Consider the following 16,539-nt stretch of genomic DNA (forward strand, 5'->3'; position numbering starts at 1 on the left):
AGCATGGGTGACGGGGACTGCACCGACTGCATGCAGACGAATGCTCGAAGCGTAACGTTTCGTGACAGTCCACAGAGTAGGCGAGCTACTAGCGATAATACGTCTTTGCTACGAGCAGATCATCTACGTTCCTAGCCTTGTGCGCAGCAAGAACAAATCACTCGCAACTAAGCGCACCCGCAAGCACTTAGGCAGATAAACAATCGGATAGTGACTGCACCTGAGGAACTTTAAGGGATCAGAAACATGGCAAGCCGCCGCTTGCCATGATTGCCAAATAAAAAACGAAGAGGAAAACAAGTTGATCCTGACTTATTCATAAACGGAAAGTTTGGATAGCTTGTAATACATTTTTAGCCACTTTTAGCAAAAGAACTGCATAAAGTGCTCCTGTTGTTTGGACAAGGCGCAATGCATGAGCACCGAAAGCGCTTACATGTCCTCGGAGGCTGTGACCAAAGCTTCGTGTCGTCCACCCTAACACTACATGTTACATGGTCAATACATGGCCAATAGAACAAAAGATCAAGATGCGTGACGGTGGCACTTCTGCGTGCTTTACTATAATTGTGCCCGCTATACGGAAATATGTGGATCTGCCGATTGTTTGTGTGCGTTGCGTCTCAAAACGGCAATGAGCATTCTTTGGTTGCTTCCCACGAAGCGACCGCTTGACCAGTGCTGGCCTATAGGCGACGACGGAGCCCGGTGTCGATTACTGATGGGTCAACAGAGAAGCTTCCTTCGAGGTGACAGCAAACGTCGCATACTGTGGAAGCTGTAACGACCGTCAAGGCCAGGCTTCTGAACTTGCTCCAAACTGACCTTCACGGAGAGCCCGCTTATTGATACAAGGGGCCAACGTCGACGACTTACGTGGGAACAGCGCGGAGCTCTGTTATTAAAACCACTGTTTTAAAAGCGGATATATTTCGTGAAGTGTTGCGTGCCGATATGTGTGTGGGTTGACGTGTGTGCTCTTCGGACATGTATTGATCAGACATGTAAAGTGGTCAGACGAGTAGCTCCTATATAGTTGTAAATTGTAAATCTGTAAAAAAAATTATTAGCCATATTCCACTCTGTGAAGGTGGATAACCAGCGTAGCAGTTTAGCTTATGACACAGAGGTGACACAAAATTTTGAACAAAGGTACGAACATATTTATTGTCCTGATCGCTGGTCACCGTGCCGAGCACACACATTCGCCTATCACCTCTATTATTAAATCTGTCCGTCACGTAAGACAATGAATGGCTCATACCCCCTTAAGCAATGGCTCATACGCCCGTAAACGCGGCCTCCCCATTACGACGACAGAAGAGAAGTGAAATTCTACGCTGGAATGGCGAGTGACAACGGAGCCAGCTATGGAAGACGACGACGACGAACGCACGAGCGCGTTCGCGTGGTTGCGCCGGGAGGATCCAACGAGCCAGCTGTGGACGACGACGACTACGTTCGAGCCGTTGCTGATTTTTTTCTGCGCGGACGCCATGGCCTAGCCATAGACAGCTTCGCTGTAATAAACCCGTTTCCTTCAACCTTCCGACCTTATCTGCTCACCAACAAGCAACTCTGCGCCAGAGAGTGACGACGGCGTGGATTTCCTTTGTGGGCTTAGTGCAACGCCGCCGGCATAGCGCAGGCCCGCCACAATGTTTTAGGCACACCGGCAGTGCAAGGCGAGTGACCCGAGACCTGATTACAACAGCGTGTGCGCGTGCGTGGGTGTTTGTGTGCGTGCGTGTGTGTGTTTACATTTACGACGCCACATTTTGGATCAATTAAGAAGTACACACGCAACTGTTTTCTTTTTCGCTTTCTCCCCCCCCCCACACACACACACACACACCTTTTTTTTTTTTTCTGGCAACGTTTTCCCCGATATATGCAAGACAAGTTGAAACGGTGACAGCAAAAGCCAAATGGAATGAATAGTAACTGTCATTCAAGAATGTCTTTCAGCAAAAGTGATGAGCGAATTGAAATTTACTTCCCCTGTCTCCCGTTTTATTGTTGCGCGCCGGCCGTCATAAGTGCGCCGAACCAACTCTCATAAGCCATATATCGGCACCTCTGCATGACAGCTCGCCGCAGTGTATTCAGTTATCGAGGTGCGGCAGACGTCTTTTCGTTTTTTTTTTTTTTTTTGTGTGTGTGTGCCGGAATTATATGTACAACGAATGCGCAAATACACAAAACAATTACACGTGATATAAAGGTACAGTAATTTCCCTATACAGTTTCGAACGTTGACGGTTGCACTAAACATGAGAGTAGTTCACGTGGGCCGTGAAGCCAGGGTAGGCGACGTCGTCGAAGTTGAAGACGTATTCCCCTATGGTGTTGACGGACAGCAGCACCGAGGTCACCATGAAGGCCTTGATCATCAGCCCCGGGACGATCTGCGAACTATTTGAGGCAAATGTGGCGATGCGTTACAAACAGCGCAGTCAAAACTCGCCGTGCGTTCGTGAGGCATGCCAACAATGCGAATCGTCGCCAGAGTTCTTCGGTTATACCATGCACTTGCTATAATTTCTTTCGGCATCCCGAAATGTCCGGTAAAGAATCGCCATCAGAAACAAGCACACGTGTGCGCCGCCTATGTGAAATAAGCGGCCACACATGCCATCTGAAGGGGATACTAAACTCGAACAATCGAGTCAAGTTAAAGTGATGCGAAGGGCTTTCTTAGTATAACTTGAGGACTGCGCAGATAAAAAGAACATCAACAAACGAAAGCGCTCACGCCTTCTGTGTAGTTCTAAATTCCGAGCATTCCGTCACTAAAAAAAAAAGAGAAAAAAGATATCCCATGAAGGATGTCGGCAAACGAAAGCGCGTATGCGCTTCCATGTGTAGTGAATTTCTATAACTTTCGAACGCTAAAACTGACTTCTTGAAGTGGTTTTATCATGATCCCATTCAATCTCTCTTAAACTTATAAGTACTCCTAGATATCCTAAGCGTCGCCTCTACTGAACACAGTGGAACTTTCGTATAGGATATGAATGACGCCTCAACTGACAACATAGGGCGCACCAGCTCCCGTGACATATATTGCGTCATGTGTGTAATATGTAAATTTTACATAGCATAATCACTGTTAATAATTTAAAATGCTGATGATTTTTTTTACAAATGAACTTACGCCGCACACCTTTCTTCGCCGTTTATGAGAGAGTGAAGCCATCTTTGTGACTCTCAGAGTGGAAGCATGAAGGAGCGCCCGGCAAAGAACCATATCCGAAATCACCGTGGCGCAGCGTATAGAGCTACAATGTAAGTAACCTATTGTTCTTCGAGGCGATCTGAATTTCTGAGGGATTGCGGGACCCTTTCGGACGACACTTTCTCAGGAACTAAGTCATCTCTATTGAAAAAAAAAAAAAAAAAAAACCATGCATCAAGTTTTCTAGTCTCTCTCTATTTAAAGAAGACTGCATATTTCAGTTGTAGTAGTGCTCCATGTTGCAGCTGAATAGCGCGATCCACACAACGATAAATGTCACTAGAGTGCGTTTATGCTTTAAGCGTGACAGCTTGTTGGTTTGAAAGTGAACACTTTTGCCACAACCGATGGATACAGCAGCACTCAACGGTTAAGTGGAGGGTGCCTGGATGCGCACGCTCTCCGCTGAGGGCGCGCAGATCGAGGCACCCTAGTAAAATGAACAGTTGAGGCTTTGCAATCCGTGGCTTCACACTGGCGTGTACGGGCCCTGGGGTTACGGCGCGAAGTTCAAAAACAAAGCTTTGACAGTATTTTCTCTTCTAATATTCGAACTATTACCGCGAAATCAAGTAGAGTCAGCCAAGAACACTATATCAATCTAAAGTGACCAAGTGTTTCTCTTTTGTGTTGATTTAAAAGGCGATCGTTCCGGAGGCGCGCGCTCAGTGTTACCAGGTCGGCGATGCTGATCTCGGCGTAGGAGACCACGACAGTGATGGCCGTGGAGGCGACTGGCGTCAGCAGGGACGTGCTCGAGGCCACCGTCACGGGAATGGCGAGGTAGAGCGGGTGCGCATTGCTCTGCTTGGCCTGCCGGTGTGGACGAAGTGAGCGAATTAAAAGAGTGAGGCGACGAGTTACTCACGAATTTACGAATGAGGAGGCGAACGGGCCGACGGACGAACGAACACTTGCGCTTGGTCTGAAGCCTCAATAGTTTACAATCAATCAATCAATCAATCAATCAATCAATCAATCAATCAATCAATCAATCAATCAATCAATCAATCAATCAATCGGCCGATCGGTCGATAGATATATACACCAACCGATCCATCAGTGCCATGTCGACTTCTGTGACATGTCAGCTGGTGGTCTCGGCGCTTCGCAAGCAAGTTGCACAAGCCTAGAGCCGGTCTTTAAACCGTCTCGGTTCCCACACAGCGCTTCAGGTATTGCACTAGCGTCCAGCAGCCCATGTCTGTGTCTGTGTCTGTGAAGGCTGTCTTTTGTGACGTTGCCCGCTAAACAAGCTTCGAAAGTTACTGGGCAGCGGAACTAAACTGATCGGAAGTCGCAAACAAGCTTTGACGGGGCTGAAACGGCTCACCGGTCATGCTTGCTGCCAGTTTACTGAAATTTGTTAAAGGTGGGCTCCAATGTATTGACTTTGAAATCAAAGTTATCTGACACCTCCCTGCACGTCAGGACAGAGCGAGCAGTAAACGAGGCCATGGTGCTAGCGCACCGTACCAGCGTTATCGCGAGGGGCACGAGCATGGATGCCGTGGTGGTGCTGCTGACGACCTCGGCGAGCAGGGCAGCGGCGCAGGTGAGGATCAACTGGTTGGTCACCGGATCCAGGTGGTTCATCTGCAGGATCGCGTCGCTCGCCAGCGCCGAGAAGCCGGACACCTGAGCGAGACAACACATCACGAGTCGCTTGATCATGCACTTTTAGGTGGAACAGAAATGTGAACTAGGCGTTTTGCCTAATCTGTTTAAAAGGGTGGCGCAAAAAAAGAAAGGAAAAATAAATAAAGAAAGGAAGACAACACGAAGAGGGGACGACACAAGAGTCGACGCAAGACCTGTCGCTGCTTTGCATAATATATCGCACTAGAGCCTATACAGGGCCAACTCTAGAAGATGATGATTACTATCGTTGTACCCTTTGTATCGGCTGGGCACCTCACAAAGTCCTGACAGGAAAAGTAAAAGAGAGAGGGAGAAAATATTTTATTGAACCGTCGGGATTAACCCAGTGATAAACACCGGGGTCACACGTTTCAGCTTCGCTGGTTAACCATCTGTACGGAGTGCTTGGACTGTGGTTTTTTTATACCCATCTGAGCTAACAAAAGACCAGGTCCGTTGCTAAGTTACATGCGTATCTCAGCTACGACCTGGAAGACGGTACACATCGTAAAAATCACTGAGGTTCATACATAGGTTGCCTGCGGCGACGTTGTGCTGCGGCACCTACGGCGCAAGGGGATCTGGCGACACAGTCTCGCACGCGAAAGGAGGAAAGCGGGAAGGCAGCGCGGGAGGGAAGGGGTGCGGCTTCTACTCTGCCCGCAACTGCGTACTTGTTCTTTACCCGGCTTTAGACAGTCGCCCACACCGTATCTTGAAAGCGATCTGCAGACGGCTCATAGCTTTGTATGCCCTGTGCTTTCGCCACTCAGTTTCCGTTGAAACGATAGACCGCACCAACATTCGCTCGATGCTGCTGCTGCGCTTGCTCACGCCAGCGTTTTCACGACGGTTGTCTGCGGTCGTCGAGTGGGATCTATTCATGTTTGCTTGTGCGCGCTGACAACATGCTTGTTAATTCAGTTAGCAAGCGAATGTGTCCAAGTTTATACAGCCGATAAAAACTGCTATCATTAGTCCGTATAGCTTTCTTCTAATTTGCTATCGCAATTGATGCTTCGCCTTTCGGGCGAAACTGCGACATTTTTTTTCTTTTTTTCCTGTCGGTGTATAAAATGTGCGGAAGACTAGAATAAAAAATCACAGCATATCCACGAAGTGAATGACGATGAGTGGGCGAAGCACCGGGGGATCATTCGGGTAAACCACAGCTACGGACGAGAGATAAAGAGAACGCGCGTCGGGAACGAGAGAGAAAATGACACCATCTTCCCGTAGGGGAACCCTGAGTAGTATGCGAAGCAGCCATGGGGTCGCCTCAAGGTAGTTTTATCAGCTGTATAAACTTGGACATGCAGCAGCACCAGCAACGCGCAGAACTGTTGTCGACGCCGTCGGCGTTTTGCCCGCGTTCGCACCGAACGCGCGCAAAGTGGAACCGGAACCGGAACGCCATCTAGTGAACACTTCATAAAACTACAGGTGGCTACATACTACTACTACTACTACAGAGGAGGGAACGACTCACACCCTAAGGAGCTTCGCCCCTAAAAGGAAGAAGGGCGCGTGCTATCCTCACTAGAAACGCGGATCCTACCGAGTTGTCTTTGGGAGCCAGGTGCTTCTTATAAACTCTGCCATGCAGTACCATGGCTGCTATAATTTATTTAAGCTAGTAACTTTTCTCTAAATTGTGCTGGAAAGTCGCTAAACGTAGGCGTTTTGGAACACTGCCGTAGTGTAAATCATTTACCGAAACGTCTCACTTTATCTAGGGCGTATGGGGAACAGTGAATGCAACCGCAGTGTGTAGTGGTCTCTTACTTTACTGCTATGTATACTTGCACAGTACCCTCCGGGAAGCGTAGTCGAGGACGGCAGAAAACTAGGTGGGGGGATGAAGTTAGGAAATTTGCAGGCGCAAGTTTGAATCAGCCAGCGCAAGACAGGGGTAATTGGAGATCATAGAGAGAGGCCTTCGTCCTGCAGTGGACATAAATAGGCTGATGATGATGATGATGATGATGATGATGATGATGATGATGATGATGATACTTGCACAACAACGGAAGTCGACAGCCAAAATTCCGCGTTGACGTTTAGATTGCGAGATTACAATTGCAGCACGATTCTAAAGAGCACGAGTATTCTAATTTTCCTGGTTGATCTCCTGAAAGGAAAGCTAAACTTTGCGACACGCACTTTGTCGAATGTTATGACGATGATCAGGAATTACGTGACCTTTATGCAGGTCAAGTACTACACTATATCGTTCATTCATCCACCTCAGAAGCTCAGATGTGTATAAAAAAATCAGTAGCTCTGCTCCTGTCGAGGAAATGCGGGTAAGCGAAGTTTGCCGCGTGTTTCTTCGGTGTTCCTTCAAACCAATTGCACTGAGTACCACGTTGTGCTCGATCCACAACCGGCCACGCGCACTGCAGCTGGCTCCAAAGCTCCGGTTAAGAAACTCGCGTTGAAACCTGGCCTTCGCACCGGGGAAGTTGGCGCTAGCGTTTCTGAGGCGTGCACCACCGTCACAGTGTACTAGAATTGGGCAGCTATGAGAGCAGCTGTTTTTTTTTTTTTTAGCGTTACATCGCCAGCACAGACTAGCGTATACAAGCTTCGCCTGAAAAAAAAAAAAAAAGAAAAGGACGCAGAAGGTACGCCGCCCGATGAGAAATCGTACAAACTGAAACTAGGCCCAGACAGTGACACGAACCAACCAAACTGGGAGAAGCTAGGAAAATAATACTGTAACATTAAAAGCCCCAGTAAAAGCCTCAGTCCATATGTCGTAGCATAACCGTTATAGCTTTGGGAAATTAATATATCATCAATCAATCGATCGATAGATCAATCAATTAATCAATCAATCAATCAATCAATCAAACAAACAAACTCTAATTCTGTCTGTCAACTTCGAGAGAAAGTTGCGCACCCTGGATGCGATGAGCATGCTATGCACGCTGCCGTATACGACGAGCACACCCCAGGGCATGCTGGAAGCCAGGCGGCTCCAGCTGGCCATCCTGCCGCTGCCACTGGCGGAAGCATCGTTCGACGCGTCGCGCCAGAACAGCAGCTCCCCGGGCAGCGCGAACAGGGCCACGAACAGCGCCTCGCCCAGCAACAGGCTCGTAGGGGCGCTGCGTACAATGTAAGCTTAAAGCCCCTGGACGGCGCTTCCCCGGATGATCTATGTAGGCTGGGCTCTGTCACTTGCAAACACTCTACAGTACCCCACAAAAATAAATAGCTTTGCGCGTCACGCTACCTAACGTCATTTAGGTAGGCTTATGTCCGCGTTGTGAACCATGCTCAGGAAGAAAGAGAAGGCAACGCGAGAATGACCAAAAGTTCCTCGCCAACATGCTCGTGTGGGTCACTGCGAGTACAATCTGTGTGGATACAACGCCTCCTAGATCGCACAAAGCCGGTGCACTTCGACTCATGACGTCATGCTACCTTGCCTGACTGCCATAGAATCTAATTGGGATGCTCCCAAGTAAACCACGGTGATGTTGACGTCACCGCATTCGTCCCCCCCCCCCCCCCCCCCCCCCGAGCTTCGTAATGGAAAATTTCGGTCCTAGTATCATGGCGTCCTAAAGCAGAGCGCACAGGCCTGCTATCTGGGAGGGGTTGGTAGAGAGCCTTCAGGCATTCACGTGAATCGCTTCTAGATAATATCTCGGATCAAAGTTGATCTATAACTGCGAGTCATGTTATGTGACGTCATATAGGCAGGCTCATGTCTCGACGGCCAACATTGCTCTAAGAATGGAGAAGAAAACGCAAAGTGTAACCGGCGTCCCGAATGTGCATGCTGTCGGAATACCCGTTCAACGTAACTCAGGGCTCTAAACACGCAGGCCTTGTGTTCGATGTAACATGAGAACGCGACAAAGACTTCGTATATAGCATATCAGAGTGATCGAAGTGTAAGTTATCTCAGAGATAACCGGGTAAGTATGGACGATACGTTACAGGGCATGATACTTACATGTCATTTTAACGTTTAAGAAACAGCGACGGTTTCGCGTAAGTTCATGGCTAGTTCCATAGAAAAAGATTGTGGCGGCACGCTTACTGCAGGACCTTGTCTTCTGTCAGCGTCTCCTCGTGGGCGTAGGCGATCTTGCTGGCGCACCAAGCCAATGTGGCGAGCAGGATCACAAAGTCTCGGAGGCTACACGATGGTTCGCATGCAGAAAGATGGCACACACGCATAACTTCTCGCATTTCCTATAATATTTAACTATCAAGGAACATTCTTGGGAACTGAAGGATGTTAAAAAAATAAACCTTATGGGGAACTATAACGTTCCTGAATCTCAACCTTGCACCTGCCGTGCCAGTGTGGTAGTGGACCATGCTGTTCTAGCCCCCCTTTCCACACATATTTCTTCAATTCGATTAGCACTCTTTGGGTATTTTACGCATTTTTTAGCCCGCTAGTATTCATCTGTCAAACCGCTTTTACGGTGCTCTTTAATTAAAAAAAATAATTCAAAATTTCTCCGGTGCTGGGCGGGAATCGCAGCACAGCAGCCCGACGCTTTATAGCGCGCTGCGCCACGAATGGACGAGGGGAGAGTGGCATTAATGATAGATTCGACTGGTTGTTTTAGAGGGCTGTAAAGCGCTCTCGCGGTACGATTTACATTCGGCGGGATGAAATCGAGGGCTCGCGACATATTCGCTTGGTTCATTCAGAGCACCGCGCTACAGCTCAGAGCGATTGGAGGAGCTGCCATCTCTAACCTGCGAGCACGACCAAGATTTACGTGCCAAAACCACGATATGATTATGAGGCACGCTGTAGTGGGGGGGACTCCGGATTAATTTTGACCACGTGGGCTTCTTTACCGTGCACTTATATATCCAAGTACACGAGCGTTTTTGCAAATGGCCCCGTCAAAATGTGGCCGCCGCGGCCGGGATTGAACCCGCAACCTCCACCTCAGCAGCGAAAACGCCATAGCCAATACCGCGGCGGTTCAGAATAAAGCTAAAATTACGCACCTAACCAGGACGCCACAGTTTCTCATGCCACAACGCGAAGATCACAATCTCTGCATCGTCCTGTTCTCCACGATCTCACGAGAAAGAGCAGCAGTGTATTTTTCAGTGTCGCCCTGTGTTAGATATGTGATGTCCTATATACCAGTTACATAATAGTTTTGAGACTGGTATAAATGGTACCCGGGCACAATCGTGCCTGGAGGGCTCAGTTCAAGGGCACTGCCCACAATAATTTAGCAGGGCTTGCCTGAAAGAGCTGATCTCGTAGTATTTGTGCTTGAGCACCTGGCTGATGGCGTATCTGGCGTCTTCGTCCTCATCGGCATCACTGCAAGAGACAAACGCGACGAGAAAATATTTCACCTCTGCTGTAACAGGTACGTGCGCTACGAAATCGCGTTTCCTTTTTAGTCAAGACTCAATATACACTCCGAATGCGATGCAGCAGCGTTATTTTGGAGAACTCAAGAAAACAACAGCTATGGGAGCCACGAAAGGCATCTGTAAATCGCTGCACTTCAGTGCGCAACGTGTCTCACGCTATGAATGCCATGTTCACGGACATCGATGCGAAAAAAAAAAATTCACCGACGATTGCAATACTCCCTAATGCGAAATTATAGCGCAGTTCTATGCGTGTTTTCGTTTCGCGATATATTGGCTGGCGCGGAAAATCTATCTCGTGCGGCACGTTTCAAAAGGAGCGAAGTGTGGCGCGACTGCCTCACTAATCGAGAAATCGCGAGGGGCAGCGCGTGAGTGACGTGTGGGCGTGACCACAGCAGCCGCATCAGACAGACCGCTGCTCATGCAGCGCTTTGTTTCCATATATGGTATCAGTGGCGTCATCGGTGAACAAACGACGCGTGCTACTCTGGCGTCATCTCGTAGGCATCGTCGACGAAGAGAACGTCTTGCGCGGCACCACGCTTTTCTTCTCCCGCTTTCGCCATATCCTCCTCCTCCGCTTTCCTCCGCGTTCGCTCGGTTACGAGGGACGCCGACACTCGCCGAAGGGACGGGTGCCTAAGAGCTGCGATCTAGAAGGCACATTTCCCGAGACGACGCGAGTGGTAGTCTGTATTAAATGGCGATAGCAGTTAAACTTGTCACCAGGTGTAAAAACGTTATTACTGGTGCCGTCGTCCCGCCGTCGGGTAGAAGTCTGACAGATCTCCATGCGATAGCGTTATCGGGATTGACCTTCCCATGTATTTGATCGCACCGCATTCGGGGATGAGCCCTTGTTTCAAACCGCTTCAAAACCTTGTCGTGGACACGCATGGTGCACCATTACCAGGATAGTCTTATAACCGCGTTTTTGAACACACTGGCTCCGATATCTTCCTGTTTTACTTTCCGTCGATGCCAAGAACGAAGTTCAGTGAGTGTTCATCATTATGTGTCCATCATCATGGTAGCATCAAAGGTGCGCTCGCGCATAGAAATGTGAGAGCGTTCATCCCTCCTTGATCGGCCCACTCAGCCTACGAATGGGTCTGACTGGCGACGGCCTTTGAGATCGGTTGGCGAACGCGGCCGTCACCGCGCGTGGCGAGCAATTTCAGAGGCCATGGACTGGCCCACTCATTGCTCCCTGTCAGCGTGCGAGGCTTAAGCTGAACGCAGGCATGCCGAGGCTTAGCACCAACGTTGACGAAAGAAAAAATGTGCCGTGTTTGAACGAGGTTAAACGAAGTTTGTCGAGCGATAGCACGGTTTTGCTTGCTTTGGGAAAGGACACAGACGCTGCTCGGTGCCGTCAGCAACTACCGCATCTACAATTGCGCCACAAGACAACATACAGACGCTGCTCGGGGCGGCAGCGAGCCAATTGACCTTCATGATGCGTCTCGCTTCAATGCAAACCAAGCGTCGAAAGCACAGCACACACGACGCTACTAGCACTCGGTGCACTTAGTACACATCGCAGATCGCTTTGAAGATGAGGCCCGTGTGAACGCGCACTTTGTCCACATCGCAGATCGCTTTCAATGTATATGGGCGCCCACGCGGTGTATGCAGCAGATTTGCGGAACCAGGCGTTTTCTGGGTTTGTACCTGGAGTAGTAGAGCTATCGCTCTAAAACAGGAATACAACGCTCAGCGTCATGAGCTCAAAATCAAGCCGCACATAGCGATTCAAGCGAAGGATGCTGCTGACGTAAGAGCAAGAGAGGCAGTGGTCGGGGGGCGAAGGCGAGAATATTTGGAACGTCGGGAACTTTAGACTAAAATGTACAGGCGGGAAGAGCCAGCGTGTCGAGATGTGATTGGAGGCGAACCGGCAACGTGACATGCAGATTCCCACGCAGAGTTTCGCGCACTGTGTGCACAGACCTAAAGGAGAAACTAAAGAGGAGCATTTGAATTTTATCAATAAGTTATGCTTCTGCAATAGCAAAACGCGCAATCTTATAACCGTGAGAGGACCCTTGGGAAGCCACCACACATGATGCAATAATTAAAGGGCGACGACACTGTCCTGAATTAGCCGCGTTAGTTTATAATTAAGTCATGAATTTTGAAAGCGTCGACTAAGGTTTTAGAACTGCATGGTCGGGTCTAGTTAAATGTTTATCAGTAAAGATGGACATTAATGCATTCTGAAGGAACGAGAAACTCAGTCCCTAAAGTTTCTAGAACTTCGGGTCTAACAAAGCCGCTGGAATACGCGAACATACCTTCAAATCCTCGACGTCATTACCGTGACGCACAGAGGCTCCGGCGCGAACTTCAAAGAGGGGAAGTGAGGCTTTCATTCTCTACAGCCACCCGCTTTCACCAAGGGAATGAAAACTGCAGCTTTGAATGAGTACTCCTGAACTTCAATATAAACTGATCAAGTGTTGCTCTTTGGTGTCTCTTTAGGAGAGTTTTGTAGTAAGTGCAAATGAACTATGCACGACATACCTTGCCATGTACAAATGACATGCTCTAGATGCCCAAAACGTCTACTGCGTAGGCGTGCTTCGTGATCCGCCAGTCACTACGGTAGCCCCGTGACTACGGCATTGCGCGGGTTAGATCCCGGCAGCGGCGACCGCATTCCGATGGGAAGGAAATGCAAAAACGTTCGTGCACCGAGCCCTGGACGTAAGCTAAGAACCCCAGGTGGTCGAAATTAACCTGGAGTCCCCCGCTATGGCGTGCCTCAAAATCAGGTCCTGGTTCTGGCACACATAGAGCACACACAATTGAATTAATTCAATTCAAATTCGGGATCCAAGAGCGCTGTGCCTATAGTATCGTTATCATCCCGCTTGCTAACATGGACTGGTCAAGGTTGGCAGGAGCATAAACGACAGTGACTCGCAAAGCGCACCTACCTAATAAACATTCCGTGAATGTACGCCGATTTTTTTTCCTGCAGCAATTTGTTGAGCTGACATAATTCTCTCAGGCGATAACATAAAAAAAATCATGAGCCATTCCACGCTGTGAAGGTGGATGACCAGCGAAGCTGTCCAGCACACGACGCAAAGCACACGACTTGCGTCGTCTTGCTTGGCGAGCTGCTTGCGGCTGGCCTCTCGGGAATGATCTTCATCGTTGCTTGCCGCCCGCCGCCGCCGATTGCATTCTCGCATCTGTTCTCGCTGTCGCTTTTCATAGGCTCGCTGCTCCTCGGGAGTGCGTAGTATACGCGGCCACCCCATTTCGACGAGAGAAGTGAAATTAAAAATGAAGAATGGCACTTCTCTTGCTGACAACGCACGATGGTGCCACCGACCCGGGAGAGCGGAAAGAAACTATGCATGCACGAGCTTGGAACGACGACAAAAAGAGGATGGTGTGAATGTAGACATATGGCTGACGCGGGCCGCACAGCGGTAAATCTTTATTATCTACCAGAAAGTCCACTGATCTTAAAAATGGTGCTTATTGATAAGTAATTTACTCAAAATCCATAAGCAAGTGATGAGAAGTATAGGGTTTCGCTTAAAATGAAGCAGTTTTACATCAAAATCGGGACCTACATTTTTACTTACGGAGTTGAAAAATCCACGGAACCCTAGCTGTAAACAGTTTCGCTGTAAAAACAATCTACGTGCTCTCGCGTGCTTTTGTTGTTAATTGTTGTCACATTAGTTTGTCAAGTTTCTGTTTTCGCGTTAGACTTGTCTAGCGCAGGAATCAGCCGAGCAGTTAAAACATTTCGTGCGCAACTATCCTTCTCGCCGTTTGTGCATGCGTCCGAAGTACACGGCCATCGAGTCTTTTCATTTCATTTTATTTTATTTTTAGGAGTTCTTCCGCCTTTCGAGATTTCCTGCTCTCTTGTGTGCGTGTGTCCTTTAGAGGAACCCGTGCCTTCACGGCTCCTCTAGTATTACCTGTGAAAATAAAAATGTACTAAAATTAAAACATGACTGTCGAAAGGTCCCATGCTTGGCGACTATTTCGGGACTTATCTTCGCCCCATCCTTCATTCTGGGATTGTGGCGCATCACTCGTCAATGACGACAAGATTGATTTTTATTCAAGGGGGTGGTACGGGCGGAAAGCGATAGCAGGACTCACTAGCGTTCCAGGTATCCCGTCATGAGGAGGCTCCAGGCGAAGGCCACGGCGCTGGCGGCGACCGGTAGGGTGACCAGCAACCATCGCGTCGTAGTAAGGTCCTTGCGGTCACCGTTGCTGCAGGGGGAAAGGGGGGGGGGGTCGACAGCTATCGTTGACACGGAAACACACTTTGGAGTTCGCATGTTTACACTCGAGGACTCATTGATTCCAGGACACGTAGCGCCGCACGTACTCTCGATTGCGGTGGAATGCAAACGCTCTCCCATAGCCAGCACTGGGCTCACCTTATGAAGGCGGTATAGACGAATAAATCAGGAGCCTTGCAAATGGCGTCTTGTGTAGCAAGTGCGGTGGCTTTGGGACATTAAACACCACATCAATCAGTGCTTGTGAACACTCATTCATTTTGCCCACTGCTTGTGATTTACAGATTAATTTTCCAAGCGGACAAGAATGGTCAAGTTAAAGCCAATGCTCGCGATAAGCTACAAACGTGTTCTTGTTATTAACGGTTGCATTTGTCCTAACTCGGCGATCGCGCAATGTAATCTTCGATTACTTGTAACGTACTACTAATTGCTACTGAAATCTTGGCCTGTGGTCATTCCGTTGATCTGCAGTGCTGCTAATCGACCTACTTTCCGCATATACCAATATGCGCGTGGTATAAATGAATACGTCTAAAATAAATTACACATGGTAGTAGCACTTGGCATGGCTCCTCCCTTCTCTGTCAGTTGTCATGTTTGTGGTGCAAAGAACGTGAACGTCAATGTAATGCACCATTTATCACATGCTCTTCTATTCTACTGAAACTTTCAAGATTGCTCAAATTGTGCACGCCAGTTGATAATCTCAGCGCACCGTTTCAGGTCACTAAATATATTCTTAACACACCAGTGAGATGGCAGCTGTGTGCACACCTGTTGGCTGATTCAGGAGGACACGGTGATAAAGATACACTATACATTCCGCTTTCAACGTTTCGTACCACATGTATACCAACTTCTTTGCTTACGTATAGTACTGTATATCGTGACATCTCGAATATTTACCTCTGAGACGCCACTCGGCATCGCAGTGTGCTTTACGGAAACGTTCAGGACTACTCTGTGCAATAGCACCGTACTACGTCCACTCGTGCAACTTGTAACAGTGTTGGTTAGGTTAGGTTAGGCTAGGTTCTCCGTAAGCTATTATTTTTTCCCCCATTGAGCCTCCTACGTAGGCGCTGTAAATTATTGTGTTCATTTTCCTCAGTGGCACAATGAATGTAGAGCTCCCAATCGGTGACCGACAGATGTTATGCAGCCTACTAGTGTGCTCGGTCACACCACGAGAGAGCGTCGTTCACTGCCATACGTACGAGCTCGTATTGCCTCTTGAAACTCTACCGAAATTTCCTTTGTGTCAACTCGAAGTTCAGAGAGTCGACTCACGTGGCGTAGTACTTGCTGAGAACAATGTTGCTGTCGTTCCCGTGGAAGCTGGTGATGGAGCCGACGCTGGCGGTCAGGGCGATGCCGATGAGCAGATCCTTCTGAATGGCGGTGTACCTCCTGCGACAAGCAGAGAACGTTAGTTTGGATATGTTGAGGTTGACAGTTGGCGACGTTAATCTTACATGCGACGCAGACAGCTGCTCGCTCCGCCCGAAACCATTTGGCGAGTGCATGGGCGCCTTTCCGGCATGTGAGCATGACGAGTAACTCGCTAGAGCAAAATAATATAATAGCGTGGAAATGAACTAGCACGAATCCCAATATTCTCAAACTCAGTCGGACAACATGAAGTTAACTTATAAACCCCCAACGTTAGGGGTGGGCCCTTCGAAAACTAGGCTTATTTCTTTTACAAATCGCATGTTATCATTGTGGTCGTTGTCATGTCTTTCGAATGTGTGTTTTTCCTCTTGGCAACGATTCTTATTCAAGAGCCACACATTAACTTGACGATGGTGCTGCTCTGTTCATTGAATGCGCAATGTTTACGTGCCTTTACTGCAGACTGGTAACTGGTATTACATGTAGCAAGAGTCTTCGACATTGAAACGCACACCGATTCCTTGCTTAGCTCCTCTAACTCGCGTACTGTCGCGATGCAACGAAGTTCGTGCAGCTCGGCTCATTTAATGCATCATG

The 16,539-nt window shown here is 48.6% G+C and overlaps 1 protein-coding gene across 1 annotated transcript in view; it reads right to left on the reverse strand.

Annotated features, from left to right (window-relative positions):
* Window positions 1–1,902: 1,902 nt before the first annotated feature.
* LOC125944412 (solute carrier family 13 member 5-like) overlaps window positions 1,903–16,539 on the reverse strand; it is a 39,123-nt gene continuing 24,486 nt past the window's right edge. The window contains exons 8-15 of the mRNA XM_049664868.1: window positions 15,838–15,957; window positions 14,396–14,512; window positions 10,119–10,199; window positions 8,937–9,035; window positions 7,785–7,992; window positions 4,715–4,876; window positions 3,914–4,051; window positions 1,903–2,408 (exon numbers count right to left, since the gene is read on the reverse strand). Of these exons, the coding sequence (XP_049520825.1) occupies window positions 2,268–2,408; window positions 3,914–4,051; window positions 4,715–4,876; window positions 7,785–7,992; window positions 8,937–9,035; window positions 10,119–10,199; window positions 14,396–14,512; window positions 15,838–15,957 (1,066 nt within the window). The 3' untranslated portion in view covers window positions 1,903–2,267. The remainder of the gene's footprint in view (window positions 2,409–3,913; window positions 4,052–4,714; window positions 4,877–7,784; window positions 7,993–8,936; window positions 9,036–10,118; window positions 10,200–14,395; window positions 14,513–15,837; window positions 15,958–16,539) is intronic.

This window comes from Dermacentor silvarum, chromosome 3, assembly GCF_013339745.2.
Source record: "Dermacentor silvarum isolate Dsil-2018 chromosome 3, BIME_Dsil_1.4, whole genome shotgun sequence".
Lineage (NCBI taxonomy): Eukaryota > Metazoa > Arthropoda > Arachnida > Ixodida > Ixodidae > Dermacentor > Dermacentor silvarum.